At 37.5% G+C, this 14,440-nt stretch overlaps 6 protein-coding genes across 6 annotated transcripts; 4 read left to right on the top strand and 2 right to left on the bottom strand.

The window, feature by feature from the left end:
* Nucleotides 1–80: 80 nt before the first annotated feature.
* On the top strand, nt 81–908 carry C9374_007421 (uncharacterized protein; the record flags this gene model as incomplete). Its single annotated transcript, XM_044697385.1, has 1 exon — nt 81–908. One exon carries the CDS (start codon nt 81–83, stop codon nt 906–908), a length of 828 nt encoding a protein of 275 aa, XP_044546544.1.
* Nucleotides 909–1,111: 203 nt separating this feature from the next.
* C9374_007422 (uncharacterized protein) lies at nt 1,112–7,624 on the top strand (the record flags this gene model as incomplete). The annotated part of the gene is made up of 1 exon (XM_044697386.1): nt 1,112–7,624. One exon carries the CDS (start codon nt 1,112–1,114, stop codon nt 7,622–7,624), a length of 6,513 nt encoding a protein of 2,170 aa, XP_044546545.1.
* A 56-nt stretch (nt 7,625–7,680) lies between these two features.
* Nucleotides 7,681–9,888, bottom strand: C9374_007423 (uncharacterized protein; the record flags this gene model as incomplete). Its single annotated transcript, XM_044697387.1, has 1 exon — nt 7,681–9,888. The coding sequence occupies one exon, from the start codon at nt 9,886–9,888 to the stop codon at nt 7,681–7,683; it is 2,208 nt and encodes a 735-aa protein (XP_044546546.1).
* Nucleotides 9,889–10,692: 804 nt separating this feature from the next.
* Nucleotides 10,693–11,748, top strand: C9374_007424 (uncharacterized protein; the record flags this gene model as incomplete). Its single annotated transcript, XM_044697388.1, has 1 exon — nt 10,693–11,748. One exon carries the CDS (start codon nt 10,693–10,695, stop codon nt 11,746–11,748), a length of 1,056 nt encoding a protein of 351 aa, XP_044546547.1.
* A 169-nt stretch (nt 11,749–11,917) lies between these two features.
* On the top strand, nt 11,918–13,003 carry C9374_007425 (uncharacterized protein; the record flags this gene model as incomplete). Its single annotated transcript, XM_044697389.1, has 4 exons — nt 11,918–12,240; nt 12,299–12,336; nt 12,394–12,759; nt 12,816–13,003. 4 exons carry the CDS (start codon nt 11,918–11,920, stop codon nt 13,001–13,003), a joined length of 915 nt encoding a protein of 304 aa, XP_044546548.1.
* An 11-nt stretch (nt 13,004–13,014) lies between these two features.
* Nucleotides 13,015–14,262, bottom strand: C9374_007426 (uncharacterized protein; the record flags this gene model as incomplete). Its single annotated transcript, XM_044697390.1, has 1 exon — nt 13,015–14,262. One exon carries the CDS (start codon nt 14,260–14,262, stop codon nt 13,015–13,017), a length of 1,248 nt encoding a protein of 415 aa, XP_044546549.1.
* Between the last annotated feature and the right edge of the window lie 178 nt (nt 14,263–14,440).

The raw sequence follows: 14,440 nt of genomic DNA on the forward strand, positions 1-14,440 counted from the left end.
TTTCTGTGATCGATATGTCTCTCACCACAAGCACCACTGAGAGAATAATTACACAATTATTCAACATCAATGACAACAACATGTTTGACAAGAAAATCGATGGTGATACCATTCGTTTGGGTACCGTTGGTCCAATGTTCGCAGGAAGAAAACAATTCAAAGTGACTCCACCCGAAGGTATTTTCAACAGGACCTCTCCATGTAGATTATTTGCGTTTTTCCGTTCAGCTGATTCAGGACAAGTAGAATCCAAATTCATTGATTGTTTGACCCAAACAAAGATGAACAAGGACAGGTGGCGATCAGAAAAACAAGTTTTTCAAGTGTTGGGAACACGCACAGAGGTGAGATTTATGATTGAGAATGATAACAAGTGTTTTGTAAGCAATCGTAAATATCTTGTTCGTCCGACGTGGGCCTCTTTGAACGATAAGGACTATACCGAATGTTTAGATGTAGACAACCCAACAAGAACATTGCAAGCAATGTTTTTCAAAGAGCAGCTGAATGGTGACCTCAAGCAGAACGAGGAACCAAACCCTTCTTCAGCCAGCAATAGCCAACCACAAACAGAATTGGTATCCAATTTGATAGCAGAGGGTCCTTCATTCGATGAGTCTCCAGATATCTCCTTTTTCAAGTGTAATGAAGAGTTGCAATCCCCAGTTGCCAGCCCTTCGTTTTCTACAGATGGTGAGATGCCAGCCATGACGCAAAGTTCGTGTTGCCTGTTTCATCCTTACCCCATGCTAACACCCTGTCTCTCATTGAACCCTAACCATTATAACAATCCTGTACAACCATTCAATCCTAATCAAGAATTAATTCTGTGTGTTTTAGATTTGGAACAGAGATTGCAAATGCTTAAAACCATGCTTTTTAGCATGTTCTTCATTCCCAATCCCTGAACCATTCATGAAATAAAGCATTCTTTCTTCCATTCCAACATTTCGACATTACATTCCTTCAACAAACAAAGGGACGACATATTTTTAGAAATTTTTGAAAACAAAAAAAATAACACCTATTGTTAAGCCTTCATCATCGTTGCTCTAAATTATTATCATCATCACAAGTACGAATTTAAAGAATTCCTAATTAATACAACAACATGACGGACGAATACGATACATCCTATAGAGAAGAGGAGGAGGAGGAAGAAGAAACCACCGAGCAAATTTTGGAGTCGATTGCCGAGGAAGAAGAGGTGGAAGAAGATGAAGAATTGATACAACAATCAATGCTTCCTTCTCGGAAACATCAAAAAATCAGCATTGAAACTATAGAGCAGATTAAACAAATCGTGTCTTTCAACCAATATGACTTAATCGATGCAAAGGGTGGTTTAGATTTAGTTGTAGTAAATGGAGACCAACTGTTAACACATTTCTTGAGAGACTCGTTAGGTAAAACCGAACTCAACAGCTCAATTTTTAAGTTAGATTGGACAAATTATGGTGGGCAATTTCTTCACTTGACATATCTTGTTGAATCCTTTATCAAGAATTTATTGGATAGAGATATGAGAATTGACGTTGTTTTCTTCGACGACACAAGCAATGATAAGTGTGTCAAAGCATCATTTCTTTTGAATCTTGCCCATGAGATTCACAAAGAAAAGAACATTCCTTTTGGTTATTTGGCTTGCAGCTTTTTGCTTGCAAAGGAAGTAATTATTCATCACTTGTCTAAAGTTTGTGAAAGATATGTCACAAGCGAATTATTCATAGTTACTCGATTGAATGACACATGGTACAATTCAAGTTCATGGGAAAATTTACTAACGAAAAGAAAACCCTCCTTTATCATCTCTACTCTTGCTCTACAACCTTTTGGCTTTTCAATGGATGACCTCTTTTGCACAGACAGTGTTCTTATCAAACACGTCACTGTGGCTTATGATTTGTGCTTTTATGGCAACACAGTAATCGGATTTTGTTCTGCCATTCGTGATGCTATGACTCATTCATTCAAACCAAAGGATGCCGAAATTTTTTTAACCAAATGTTTTAACGAAGAAAGGTTTAATGAAATCTCAACATTATTCTCTGAATGTGCAATTTTCGATGATGCAAAGAATATTTCTGAAGCAAGAAATGAAATTTCAAGGTTGGTCGAAAAGGAAACCAAGGGAATTCAAGATGAATATTTCAGCAAATGGATTACAAACGCATGCTCACGAATTGAATTGATCGTGCTAGCATTGAAAGATACACTTGAGCGTCAGACTTTGTCAGTGCCAAATTCTTTATCTCTTGCCAAAATATTAACATTATCTGTGCTAACACAATACGTTATTCCTCTCAAAGATAGAGCTCAATATTTATTGGAAAATGTTTCATCTCCTTTAATGTCCTTTAATCAGCACGTGATGCGATCAATTTTCATAGTATTGAAGCAAATTCCAACGTATATCAATCTTTATGACTTGATTGACTTTAGATTGTTCACAAAGGTGACCACATTACTATATTCAATGGGAATTCTTCAAAAGTTGACCAATGATCGCAATGACGATGAAATTTTAGCTGCACTATTGCCAACTGAGCTGCAACAAATGTTCAAGACCATTTGTACCTGTTTAAACCCACAAAAGGCATCGTTCTCAACAGATAAGCACTGGTGGGAAACAGCTGTGAAGCCATTAGTAGCTGAAAATCCTGTCACTGAAGGAAAACCTGCTCACCCTGAATGCCTACTTCGGCAGTTATTGCCTATTGACAACGAATCGCTCAACAAACTCTTTGACGACGTCGATTTTATTTTACCTCACCAATCAAAAGAACAATCCATTGCGCAGGTAGAAGCGCCAAAAGCCATCGAACAAGAACAAACCGATGAAGATATCGAGGATTGGGAGAAAGAAGACTGGCTGAAAGAAGAGCCACAAGAAGTTGTTGAACAAAAAGAGGAAATTCAAGAGAATCTCACTGAGGACGAGGCTAGAGAGTTGAGATTTGAAAAGTCCTATCCACTACGAGAGCAGGAAATTAATTACTCAGTGAAGAAAGATCTCGATCAAATTCCAAATGACTTCTCTGGACCACGAACAGAATGGGAAAAACAAAAAGTTCAAGATGCCCAGAAAAGATTGCACCACTATTCAGAGTCTATTCGATCTCTCTCTGACAAGAAAGTTATTGAAACTGCAAAATCTGCTGGAGTTGAAAACACAAGTCCACAAATAGAATCAAAACCATCCAAGCCTGCTACTAAAACCAGTCAAAAGAAGGAAGCTGCTGCTTCTGCCAGTACTTCTGTGTCGTCAGCAACTCCATCCACAAAGGTTAGACTTATGATGATTGAATCTAACATCAAGAAAAGAGAAAAGGAAATCAATGAGGTAGCATCCAGGTATTCAGAGTACATTCAAAAGTTTTCAGAGTTTATGAACAAGTCGGATGAACTGAAGGAACTTGGTCCTAAGCTTGAGCCATATGAAAATCTAATCAAGCTTCTCCTTGAAGGGGTTTTTAAAGATATCAGAGTAATTCAAAACATTCAATCCACAGCAACCGATAGCTCAAAGAAAGTAGCATCTGGAAGTTCTGACAGCTACAATGCAGCAAATTTATTGCAAGAACAAAGAATGACATGTGAAACTGTTTGGATTCAGCTTACTTTACTCAGAGCTCAATACATGGCACGAAAATTATTACTCGATAGACAAGATTTACAAAACTCGTTGAGAAGACAAAATCAGCCAAAAAAGGGTGTTAAATTCTTAAGCTTCGGCGATGAAGACTCAATCCCAACGGACAAAAAAGAAAAAGACGAAAAGAAAAAGAGTGCCTTGAAGAAGGATGACACCACTGCAACGGATGGTGGTAGTTCTTCACAAATTGCACAAATAAGTAACCTCTCAGGGGGAGCTGATTTACCTCTTTACTTGTACTGGGAACCTTTTGAAATTGCAAACAGAATTTATGAAATTGTTTCCCAATTCGTCAGTGATACCTACATCTCAGACATATCCGTTTTAACTTCACCAAGTCAAGAAAAATCAGAAAAAGCGTCCAAGCCAGTCAAAAATAAGAAACCAGCAAAGGGTGACAAGAAAGAAAAAACTGAGAAAGTTAAACCAATCACCAAGATTGACTTGAAGAACATCACTCAGAGTTTAATCAACATGCTCTGCGATCTTGGATTTGTTAACTTTGGTTCCCGACTTGCAGAGAAGTTTAACTCTGGAGACATTACATACGGCTCTCTTATCAAGGATAATTTATTGCAACAGTCAGATTCTGACTCCCTACCATCTGAAACCGTTAAAGTTAAATCTGACTCTGTCAATGACAAACCAGAGTCTGCAGAGTTTCAGTTGATGTTTAATAGTGCCATTATTGAAAGTGCCAGCAACATTGAAATTCCTCCTCCAGAAATACCCGAGACAGTGGTAATCGATTCAAAATCACACAAAGCTGTTAAAGGTCATCCCAAGAAGGAAAAATCATCCACACACAAGAAACAAGCCGAAGAAGAACCCGTTCAAGCTGCAGACGACACCAGTTCAGTTTCAAGCATTGCACAAAATTATGTCTTGCCATCTGCAAAGAGTCTTGGATTCACTCCAGATCCTTGGCAAGAGCAAATGATTCTCTCTATTCTTCAAAACAAATCTATTTTAGTTAGTGCTCCAACAAGCTCAGGAAAGACATTCATTGCTTTCTTTGCCATTGAGAAAGTTTTAAGAGAATCAGATGACGCAATAATTGTCTACTGTTGTCCTACAAAAGCACTCGTAAATCAAGCGTATGCTGAAGTGTACAGCAGATTCCAAAAAGTATACAGTAACACCTCTCAATATGGAGTCTCCAGTATGCTAGGAATGTACACATCAGAAGAAAAGATCAATGTCACTACTTGTCAAGTATTAATTACAGTCCCTCAATCGCTCGAAAATCTTATGACCAGCGCTGAAAATCTTGAATGGAAGAGAAGAATGAGATACATTATTTTAGACGAAATTCACTGTATCAATGAGTCATCATCTTCTGGCCAAGTCTGGGAACATGTATTGAGCTTATTGGAATGTCCATTTATTGCCCTCAGTGCATCCATTGGAAATCCAAAAGAGTTTGCAGGCTGGTTAAATGAAAACTATAACAAGGATATCGTTTCTCATGTTTCATTCTTGAACGAACAACAAAAGAGCGTAGAACTAGTGGTTCATGACGAAAGACCACGCCCTCTTGAATTCTATAACTATGACACTGCAACTGACAAGTTAACAGAAATCCATCCTATGGCAACCTTGAATCCAAACTCGATTGACACTGTGCTCTTTTCTCACATGCAAAACTTTTCTCCGCTTCAATGTCTTACGTTGTACAAGATTGCTCTTTCGATTAAGCAATCATGGACAGAACAATCACGCCCTGTACCCTCTTCTGTCACTGAATTTTTGACTCATTACAATCCTGATACCTTCTTTAACAACTTTGGTCTTATTAGACGTCAACAATTTGCGGCCTATGGTAAATCTATGAAGGAAGGGCTTATTAACATGTCTAGTGAAGTTGAAAATCATGAATTTTTACTTGAAATTACTAGAACTTTGTTAAAGGATGTTAAGGCAAGCTTTGATAACATGGATGTTGAATACGAGTCCCAACTGCAATCCAAGGATGCCAAAGATTCTGATAACATCTCCGAGTCTGATGTAGTCTCTACGACCTCAAGTAAGATCATATCGAAGCACAAGTTTGGTACTGACGGATGGCTAAAGGATAATATCATTCCACTTATTACACGCTTAGCAGAAGACAAATTACTTCCCTCAATATTCTTCAGCTTTGACAGACCAATGTGTGACTTCCTTGTGAGAAAAGTTGCAGCCCACTTGAGAACTGCACGTGCCAATTCGCAACTTGGAAATTATTTCCATCTCTACTCATCTGGTTTAGAGAAAGTGAGGTCTGAGAAGGAAATTCGTTACAGTTTACAGAGCTTGGAACAATTTGGATCATTAATTCCAATTGAACTTCGAGAAGCTCTTGAAGTTGGTGTGGCAGTGCATCACCACAGCTGCCCAAGCGAATATCTCACTGAAGTTGAAAGACTTTTCAGACTTAGATGCTTACCGATAGTTATCTCGACTTCAACTCTTGCTCTTGGTATTCACATGCCATGTAAGACGGTTGTAATGGTTGGACATTCTATTTATTTAACAACTACAATGTTCCAACAGTGCGCAGGAAGATCTGGACGAAGAGGTTATGACGTTAAGGGTAGAGTTGTTCTTTATGGTATTCCTCATGTCACTGCCAATAGATTACTTTCTGGTGTAACTCCAAAAATTAAGGGTGCTATGGGTCTTCGGTCGACATTCTTGCTCAAGATGTTATCTCTCCTCAATAAGTCACAAAACGAGAAGGAAAAGTTGCAAATTGTCACAGATGATCTTTCTCGTTTAGTGAACAAGAAGATTTTCTATTTAGGCCAAATTTTAGCCAACTCTGAAAAACAAAACAAATTCTGCATTAGATTTATGCTAGACTTTTTAAGAAGAAATCTCTATTTATCACAAGATGCCTCGTTGGGTGATTTTGCACAACTTAACATTAGTCTTTTCCACAACGAACCTGCTAACTTCCTTTTCATTCATCTCTTGCAAACAGGAGCAATTGGGCAATATTTAGAGACTTGGAATGAAAAGCTTGAGCAAACAACACTCAGACCAGAAGAAAAGGTTGAAATGTTAGGTGAAAAATTGCTCATTCTTTTGAATATTCTCTTTGAACCCCGAAAGCTTTCACACTGGGATATTTCACCATTCAAGTTGGAAAACTACTTTGGTACCACAAACTTTGAAGAAATTTCTTCAAAGAATTCAACAAAAACCAATCTTCCAGCAAATATTCTGTCACAATTTAAAGACTACAATCGAATTTTATTGAAAACGTACAGTACATTTGTAATTGCCTATTGTAAGAACTATGCCAAAGATGTTTTGGATAATTATTTACCACTTTCCGAAATGAAATTCCCAGAAGAATCTGAATATATTGAAAAATTGTATCAAACTTCAGAACTCTGTAAAGCATTGCATGACGGCAAGCTTCAATACTATGGAACAAGCAGTTTCGCTGCATTGAGTGGTATTGATGATACCTTCACTCATATCAGTCAACTGGTGAGTTGTAAAAACCAAAATGTGATTTTGGACACCTCTTTATTGCCATACCTCGAAATTGTAGAAAGAATATCTCAAAATGCTAGCATTTCTCTAAGCTCCTTTGCTGTTGAGTTCTTAAGAAATGGACAAAAGAGACAGGTCACAACAGATTGTGATTTTCCAAATCTTTCTTTGTGTTTCAACTCTCTCAAGAATGTGGATAGAATATTGGGACAAGTGCTCTACAATATTTACCTTTTCATGAACATCAAGAATGGAGCTAACAATGACCTGTTCATGTCTACACTCACAAAAGTGCGAACAAGATTCCACGATAGAGTCACTGGAGGAAGAAAAACGAGAAAGAAGGTCAAGCAACTCAAGACGATCAATGTAGAGATTGATGATAGAGACTTGATTAAAGGTAGTGGTGCCAAGCTTAAGAACGCCACAAAGCACACCAAAAAGGACGCTGTCACAAAAGAAACAGGATCCTTAATGGAATAGATCTAAATGCATATTTAGCCGTAATATATTGTAATGCATATTTACATCTCTCAAGTTTATAAATAATTTGAAAAGTAAGTGTCTAGATCGTGAGCCAGTGTTTGAGTTGCTGTTTCAATGTTTTGGCCAGTTTTAGCACTGCACTCAAAGAATTTTACAGCATCGACACGATCACAATCGTCAACCGAAGAGCTTGAATTTGCTGTGAGGCTGTTGTCGTCCAAACTCACTGAGGTATTACCAAACGGTTCGTTTTTGGTTGTCTTTAACTCTGTCATAAACTCTGAAGAGTTAGCTGCTATCTTGTCCAAGGATTGTTGGGCATTGTTATTGGTTGGAGAGGAAGAGTAAATGGCGTTCAAGATACTCTTGTTCATTGCACGTGCAAACTCTAATCCTTGACTATAATCAACACTACGTTCACCATCCAAATCAGTCTTATTTCCTAACAATACAATTTTGACATGAGGCAAATAACAATTCTTCAATAACTGAGGCAACACTTGAGTGTTCCACAACTGTTTCAATCTCTCAAAACTTGAAACTGAATTAATGGAATAAACACAAATGATAGCTTGAACGTCCTTCAAATAGGCATTAAAAAGAGCTTCCTCTGAATAACTATCAAATCCCATATCCCAAAATTGTAATTGAATTTTGTGCTTGGTTGGATATACTATTCCGCCAGGAGGACTCGATGTCATGCTAATATGTGAATTGGGAGAAGCTGCAGCATTTTGATGTAGTGCCGTGTTGTCGATGAGTCTGGTCGTAAATTCCAATCCAACAGTTTTTCGTGTTAAATTTGAGAATGCATTTCCTTCAATTCTCGATAGACATGCACTCTTTCCAACCGATGAGTCACCCAAAAGTATGACCTTGAAGAGGAGCGTGGTATTGGAATCGACTTGGTTTTTGCTTGAACCTTTTGTTTTCACACGATTCACTTTTGGTAAATTATTTGGAATTGTAAACCACGAATTCGTTGCTGAGCTACCCTCAACACTTGATTTTTGAGGAGGATGCTTACGGGGATGCTTTCGAATGGATCCAGTTTGTTGTTGTTGAATTTTGTCCAATTTTTCTTCAGAATCCATTGAGGAAGACTCGTCGTCTGAAATTTCAATGTCTTCTCCCTCTTCTACCTCTTCGCTGTCTTCTTCTAATTGCACCAAAGGTAATTGTTGCTGCTTTTTATAATCCAATGCAGATTGTTTTGGCTTGGATGTGACAGGACCTGCTTTCTTTTCAGTAAAGCTTAATGTGGTAGTGATCGGTTTACTTTCTGCATTCTCTGTTTGATATTCAGAGAGAGTTCTACGAGATTTTCCTTGCTTTCTTTTGGCTTCCATATGTTGTTGAATTTGTTGTTGTTGTAAACTTAGTGTCAATAGTGAAGGAGAAGGTGTTGGATATGGATGAGGAGGGTGATGATTAGAATGATGGGATGCCGATTGAGGATAACCGCTGGAAAGTGAAGCTGAAGCAGACTCAATCTTATTCCGAATAATGCTAGAGTATTTAACCACGGAAGAATAGGAAGCCGTGCTGTTAGAGTGAGGTATGTTCGCTGAAAGATGATAGTGAGGATGATGATGTATTGCTGTTGTTGTTGGATGATGATGGCTTGTGGTTTCATCAGCCGATGATTCATTTCCATCTTCATCGTCGTGATTGGTTGGCATGACATCTTCATAGTAATAGTAATTGGATCGAGGAGAATTCTGTGCAAATGATGAAGTAATATCTAAAACATGATGATGACCTGAGAGAGCAGTCTTTTCAGAGGTTGATTTCTTGAGTTGTTGCACCAAACTACTGCTACTACTCACGCTATCATTGTTCTTCTTAGATCGGCTCTTCTTTTTCTTCTTCTTTTTGTTTCGGGTTGAAGAGGATGAAGGGGAGTGTTGTCCTTCCATCATGCCATCTTCATCTTCGGCTTCTCCTTCTGAACAACTATGAACATGGGTGCGGAGGCTCGTGGTGATGAGAGAAGCCTTTTTATGCTTTCCATGTTGTGATGATGAAATGTTGGTACCACGAGATGATGATGCTGCTGATGTTTTGGTATGAAGACTGATGGACTCGGGTAATGGATGAAAGGAAGAGGATGAATCATGGTGGTGGATTTGATGATGATCTTCATCTTCATTCTCCAATGTATTGATACTGTTTCCGTTTCGAGGAGAAAATGATTTTGCGTGGGATACATCATCGAGATGATGATCCTCGGATCTCATATCTGAACAACATAATCCCATCTCTTTATGATGATATTGTTGTGGTGATGATCAATGAATGCAGCTGCTAATTATATCTAAATTTGACATAACTTCTTTGAACAAGAAGAAGATAAAGAGTACAATGAATTTCGGTGTGTACAAGAGTTGTGGTTGGGAATGACCAGTTGGAAATGTTGTGGAAATGGTGGTGTGGTTACAGAGCCAGCGATGGTGGCATTACCTTGTTGTTCCTTTTTTCGGAGTTGAAAAAGGAGTGACCCAATTCTTTTTTGAATATTATTGGCGAAGACAAATCAAAATGATATCACAACACAATATTCACAACAACACTTTTCAACGATGAAAACTATCCAGTCAAAGTGCACTGAACCACGAAATTTCGCGAGTGTGGTGATGGTTTTTGGGAAATCTTGCAAGAGCTCGTGGAGAATTTGTTTTTGTTTTGAAGGACATTTATTTTGGATGCAAGGAACGCGAGAACGATGAAAATGCTCTTACGAGAGAGCGACCCTGTTCTTTGATGTTCGACGAGAACGAAATCTTGGAATTGATAGTGAAAAAGACAAGAACAGCTAATAAGGCAAGATGGTGCGAATACCAGTCTAGTTGGTATTTATTCTATTGCACTTTTGATTGTCCCTGTGCAATTCATGGAATCTTCTCGACTCAGTTTCCTCATTCGTTTGAGAAAAATTTCATCCGAAAAAATTCAAAGTCTGAGAATCGTCTTGGCACAATTGCATCAGCAAAAAACTTTGGATTAACATTCAATCATCATCGGATTATTTCAAAATTAAATTCTAAACACAACAACACCAACAAATGGATTCGGGATATGTTACTGCTGGTTTCCTAGCAGGCACTACCTTACTTTTGGGATATTTACTCAAAAAATCATCATCGTCAAGTAAAGATGAATCATCATCGAAAACATTGACAAAGGAAGAAATTGAAGACATGTTAGCAAAAGCTAGCAAGGAAATCGAAGCAGGATTAACATTAAATGCTTCCGATGAGAGAACTCAAAAGCTTAATGCTTTAAAACAACTTGTAAAATGTGTCTACGATCTCTACGATATTCATTATACTGAGAATTTACCAGTGAACAAACAAATTGATTGTGAGTGTGCATACGGATTTAAACGTGATGAATTCAAGGATCCAGCTGAAAAGCTTGTCGGAAAGATCACAGCCCATAATTCTCTTTTATTGTTTCTAACCAGAGTTCGTGCCACAGAATGGGACTCAAATCCAGAAGAAACACAATTCCCAATGCTCTCTAAAGCAGCTGCTCTTTTAAAAAAGAAAAAAGTGAAAATTAGTATTGCAGAAGCATACGATGGAGAAAAGGTGGAGGGAAATACTTTTGTAATGTTTCCCGAGCAAGTGAAATTTACAAATGTCAAAGATGAAGTTGAATTGGACAAGCTTATCAACTTTGTTTTGACTGGTCAGGGATCTTCCGACGTTGACACCTCAAAGATTGAAAGAAATATCAACCAAAGTACTATTTTAATTTGCTGTCATCATCAAAGAGATCAACGATGTGGATACTGTGGTCCAAGATTGTACGAAGCATTCCGTGATTTTTGTATTAGACAACAAGTAGACATTGTTTTGAGAAGAGTGAATCATTTAGGAGGTCACAAGTATGCAGGAAACGTTGTGTGTATCTATCAAAACAAGAAAATGCAAAAACAACCATGGTTCATCGATTGGTATGGATTTGTGGATTTGAGAGACGCAGAAAGATTAATGTATGCCCATTTCGATTTTGTTGACAATCCACAACCATCATACAGGGTTATTAAGGAGTTGTGGAAGGGAAGACCATCCATGAATAAGGAAATGTTTGAAAAGTTTTTAATGATGCAATAATCATTTTCTAACAAAATATGGTCGAAATTAAAATTGCGTTATGGAAATCTTTACAAAAGAGTGACACGTTGCTTGAACTCGAGCATAACTTCAAATTTTCAACGATTAACAAATATCAAAATTTAAGCGGTTGATCGCACTCGAATCTCGTTCCAACAATTACAAAAAAATGCAGCAAGCCAACTCATCAGATATTGAGCCAGAATGGTTGCGAAATTTGCAAACCAAAGAACCCGTTAAAATACATCGAAAGCATGAGTCAGAACAATCACAAATTATTCACGATTTGAAATTAGGTATCCGAATTGTTGTGATTTCAGACACCCATGGCTTCCATCGACATTTAAAATTTCCAGACAAGGAAGAAAATAAGGAAATGATCTTGATTCATTGTGGAGATATGACCGATGGAACAGAGGAACAGATGAAAGAATTTAATGATTGGCTTGGAGAGATTAAACACAATTTTTCTAATATTGTAGTGATTTGTGGGTAAGGTCATTTAACAAGAATCATTTGGTTGAATCAACACTCTATTTGAACTTGTTAGGAATCATGAAACACACATTTCTAAATATTCGAAACATGGTTTGTGTTTACGATATTATTTGCAATGAATTTTGTGGACTATCTATTTGATCAAAGAAATTCAAAATAAGTTTCTTACCAACTGTACATTTCTGCAAGATGATTGTTTTGAAATTGGAGGATTAAAAGCGTATGCATCTCCATGGTGTCCTAACATGTTTTCATGGTTGTGTGAAAAATTTGGAAAATATCTGAATCAACCAGAGCGAGTTCAGAGTTTGAAAAGCTACGATAACATGTATTATTTCAAAAACGAGAAGGATATCGAAGACATGTGGAACAATATTCCTAGTGATGTGGAAATTCTCATCACCCACACACCTCCAAAATTTATTCTGGATTTGAATGAGTTTGGTTCTAACAGAGGATGTGAAAAATTACTTTGTAAATTGCCCACTCTGCCTAAATTGAAAATGCATTTGTGTAAGTGCTTGTGTACGTTGGTATATCACTTTTGCTGATCACATGATATTGGACAGTTGGTCACATTCACCAAATTAATGGATATGAATTTATTGCAAGGAAGGAAGTGGAAAGGTTGGCTTTTGTTCAGTCATCTGATACGTTAGCATGTGATCAAGAAGAAATAACTCAGAAGGGTGATCATATTTTGTTTGTTAATGCTTCCAATTTTCACATGTACCAACCCTTTTATTTTGATTTGTAAATTCAGTAAAGCTATGTACGATAATGAGGAATACATGATGTCTTTCCCGATTCAAATAGGTAATCCAAATATCTCATATAAGTACACAACTCCTTTCTTCCAAATCCTTCTTTTGTAAATCCATGTGCAATATCGAACGATTTGTCAGCAATAGATTCATCGACTTGGATCATCTTTCCATTTGGCATTCCATTGTTCATACACACAGCCTCGCTTTGAATTTTACAAGCCTCAGCCAATATAAACATGGATAAAAAAGCTTCACCAACGCTTTCTCCACACGTGACCACTCCATGATTTTCCAACACTAGGATCTTTTTCTTGGATCCCAAGTCTTGCTGAAGTCGTTTTCTTTCCTCAGCATTTACTGCAATGCCCTCTGATTTATGATAGGCTACGTCTCCAATAATTGAGCTCGTTTGAGAAAGAGTCTTTAAAAATCCATTCTCGATACAAGAAAGTCCAGCACATGGAGCATAATGCATGTGCATAACGCAAGAGATGTCATCTCTAGCTTCGTGTACAGCCGAGTGTATCACATAACCAGCTCTATTAATTCCAAACAAATCTCCAGTGGATCCAGGGTCCACAATTTCTCCATTAATGTCTACCTTAACAAGACTGGATGCAGTAATTTCACTGTAGTGAAGCCCAAAAGGATTAATGAGAAAATGTTCCTTATCTCCGTTGACGACTCTTGCTGTTAAATGGCCATAAATTGTATCGGTCCATCCAAACAAATCGAACAATCGATAGCAAGCTGCAAGCTCAGTTCTTACCAATTGTTCTTCCAGAGAATATTGATCCAAATGACTCACACTCAACAACTTTGATACATTCTCTGTGCTATATTTTGGAAAAGCAAAGAGTGTTGGCCTTGTTTTTTGTGGCATCTTTTGAGAAATAATCAAAGAACGTTTACATAAATTCGACAATAAATCAGCATCAAGAATCATTTCTTCATCTTCAAACCAAACAAACTCTCCATCTACATCTCTCATTCCCAAAATAAAGGCATCATCATTCTTATTTTGATTGGATGTTTTCATGGTACTGCCAACAATTTCCTTCCGAACATTTCTAACACTCTCATCTATTGTTACATTCATCATTTTCTTCCATTGCACTTTAAAAAGAACAGATTCTGATCGTTTTATTGAGCTCTCTTCCTCTACTTGGTTCGGATCGGAACAACAAGCTCGTTGAAATCCGTCCCCACGACTCTCCACGAAAGAAACCAAAACTGCCAACTTTTTCATTTTTTTTTGTAAAGTTCGCCTGTTTTGGAATCTTTACCACTCTTCCTTTGTTCATTAATCAATAATAGAGGTAAATTCTCACTACATTCATTCAGGACTCAAATAATGTGTTCTTGCAGGAGTTTCGGAGATTGGATAACATTATCTTAAAAATTCTCGAACAAACACTTTCATTACA

This window comes from Naegleria lovaniensis (genome assembly GCF_003324165.1).
Source record: "Naegleria lovaniensis strain ATCC 30569 chromosome Unknown tig029, whole genome shotgun sequence".
Taxonomy (NCBI): domain Eukaryota; phylum Heterolobosea; class Eutetramitea; order Acrasida; family Naegleriidae; genus Naegleria; species Naegleria lovaniensis.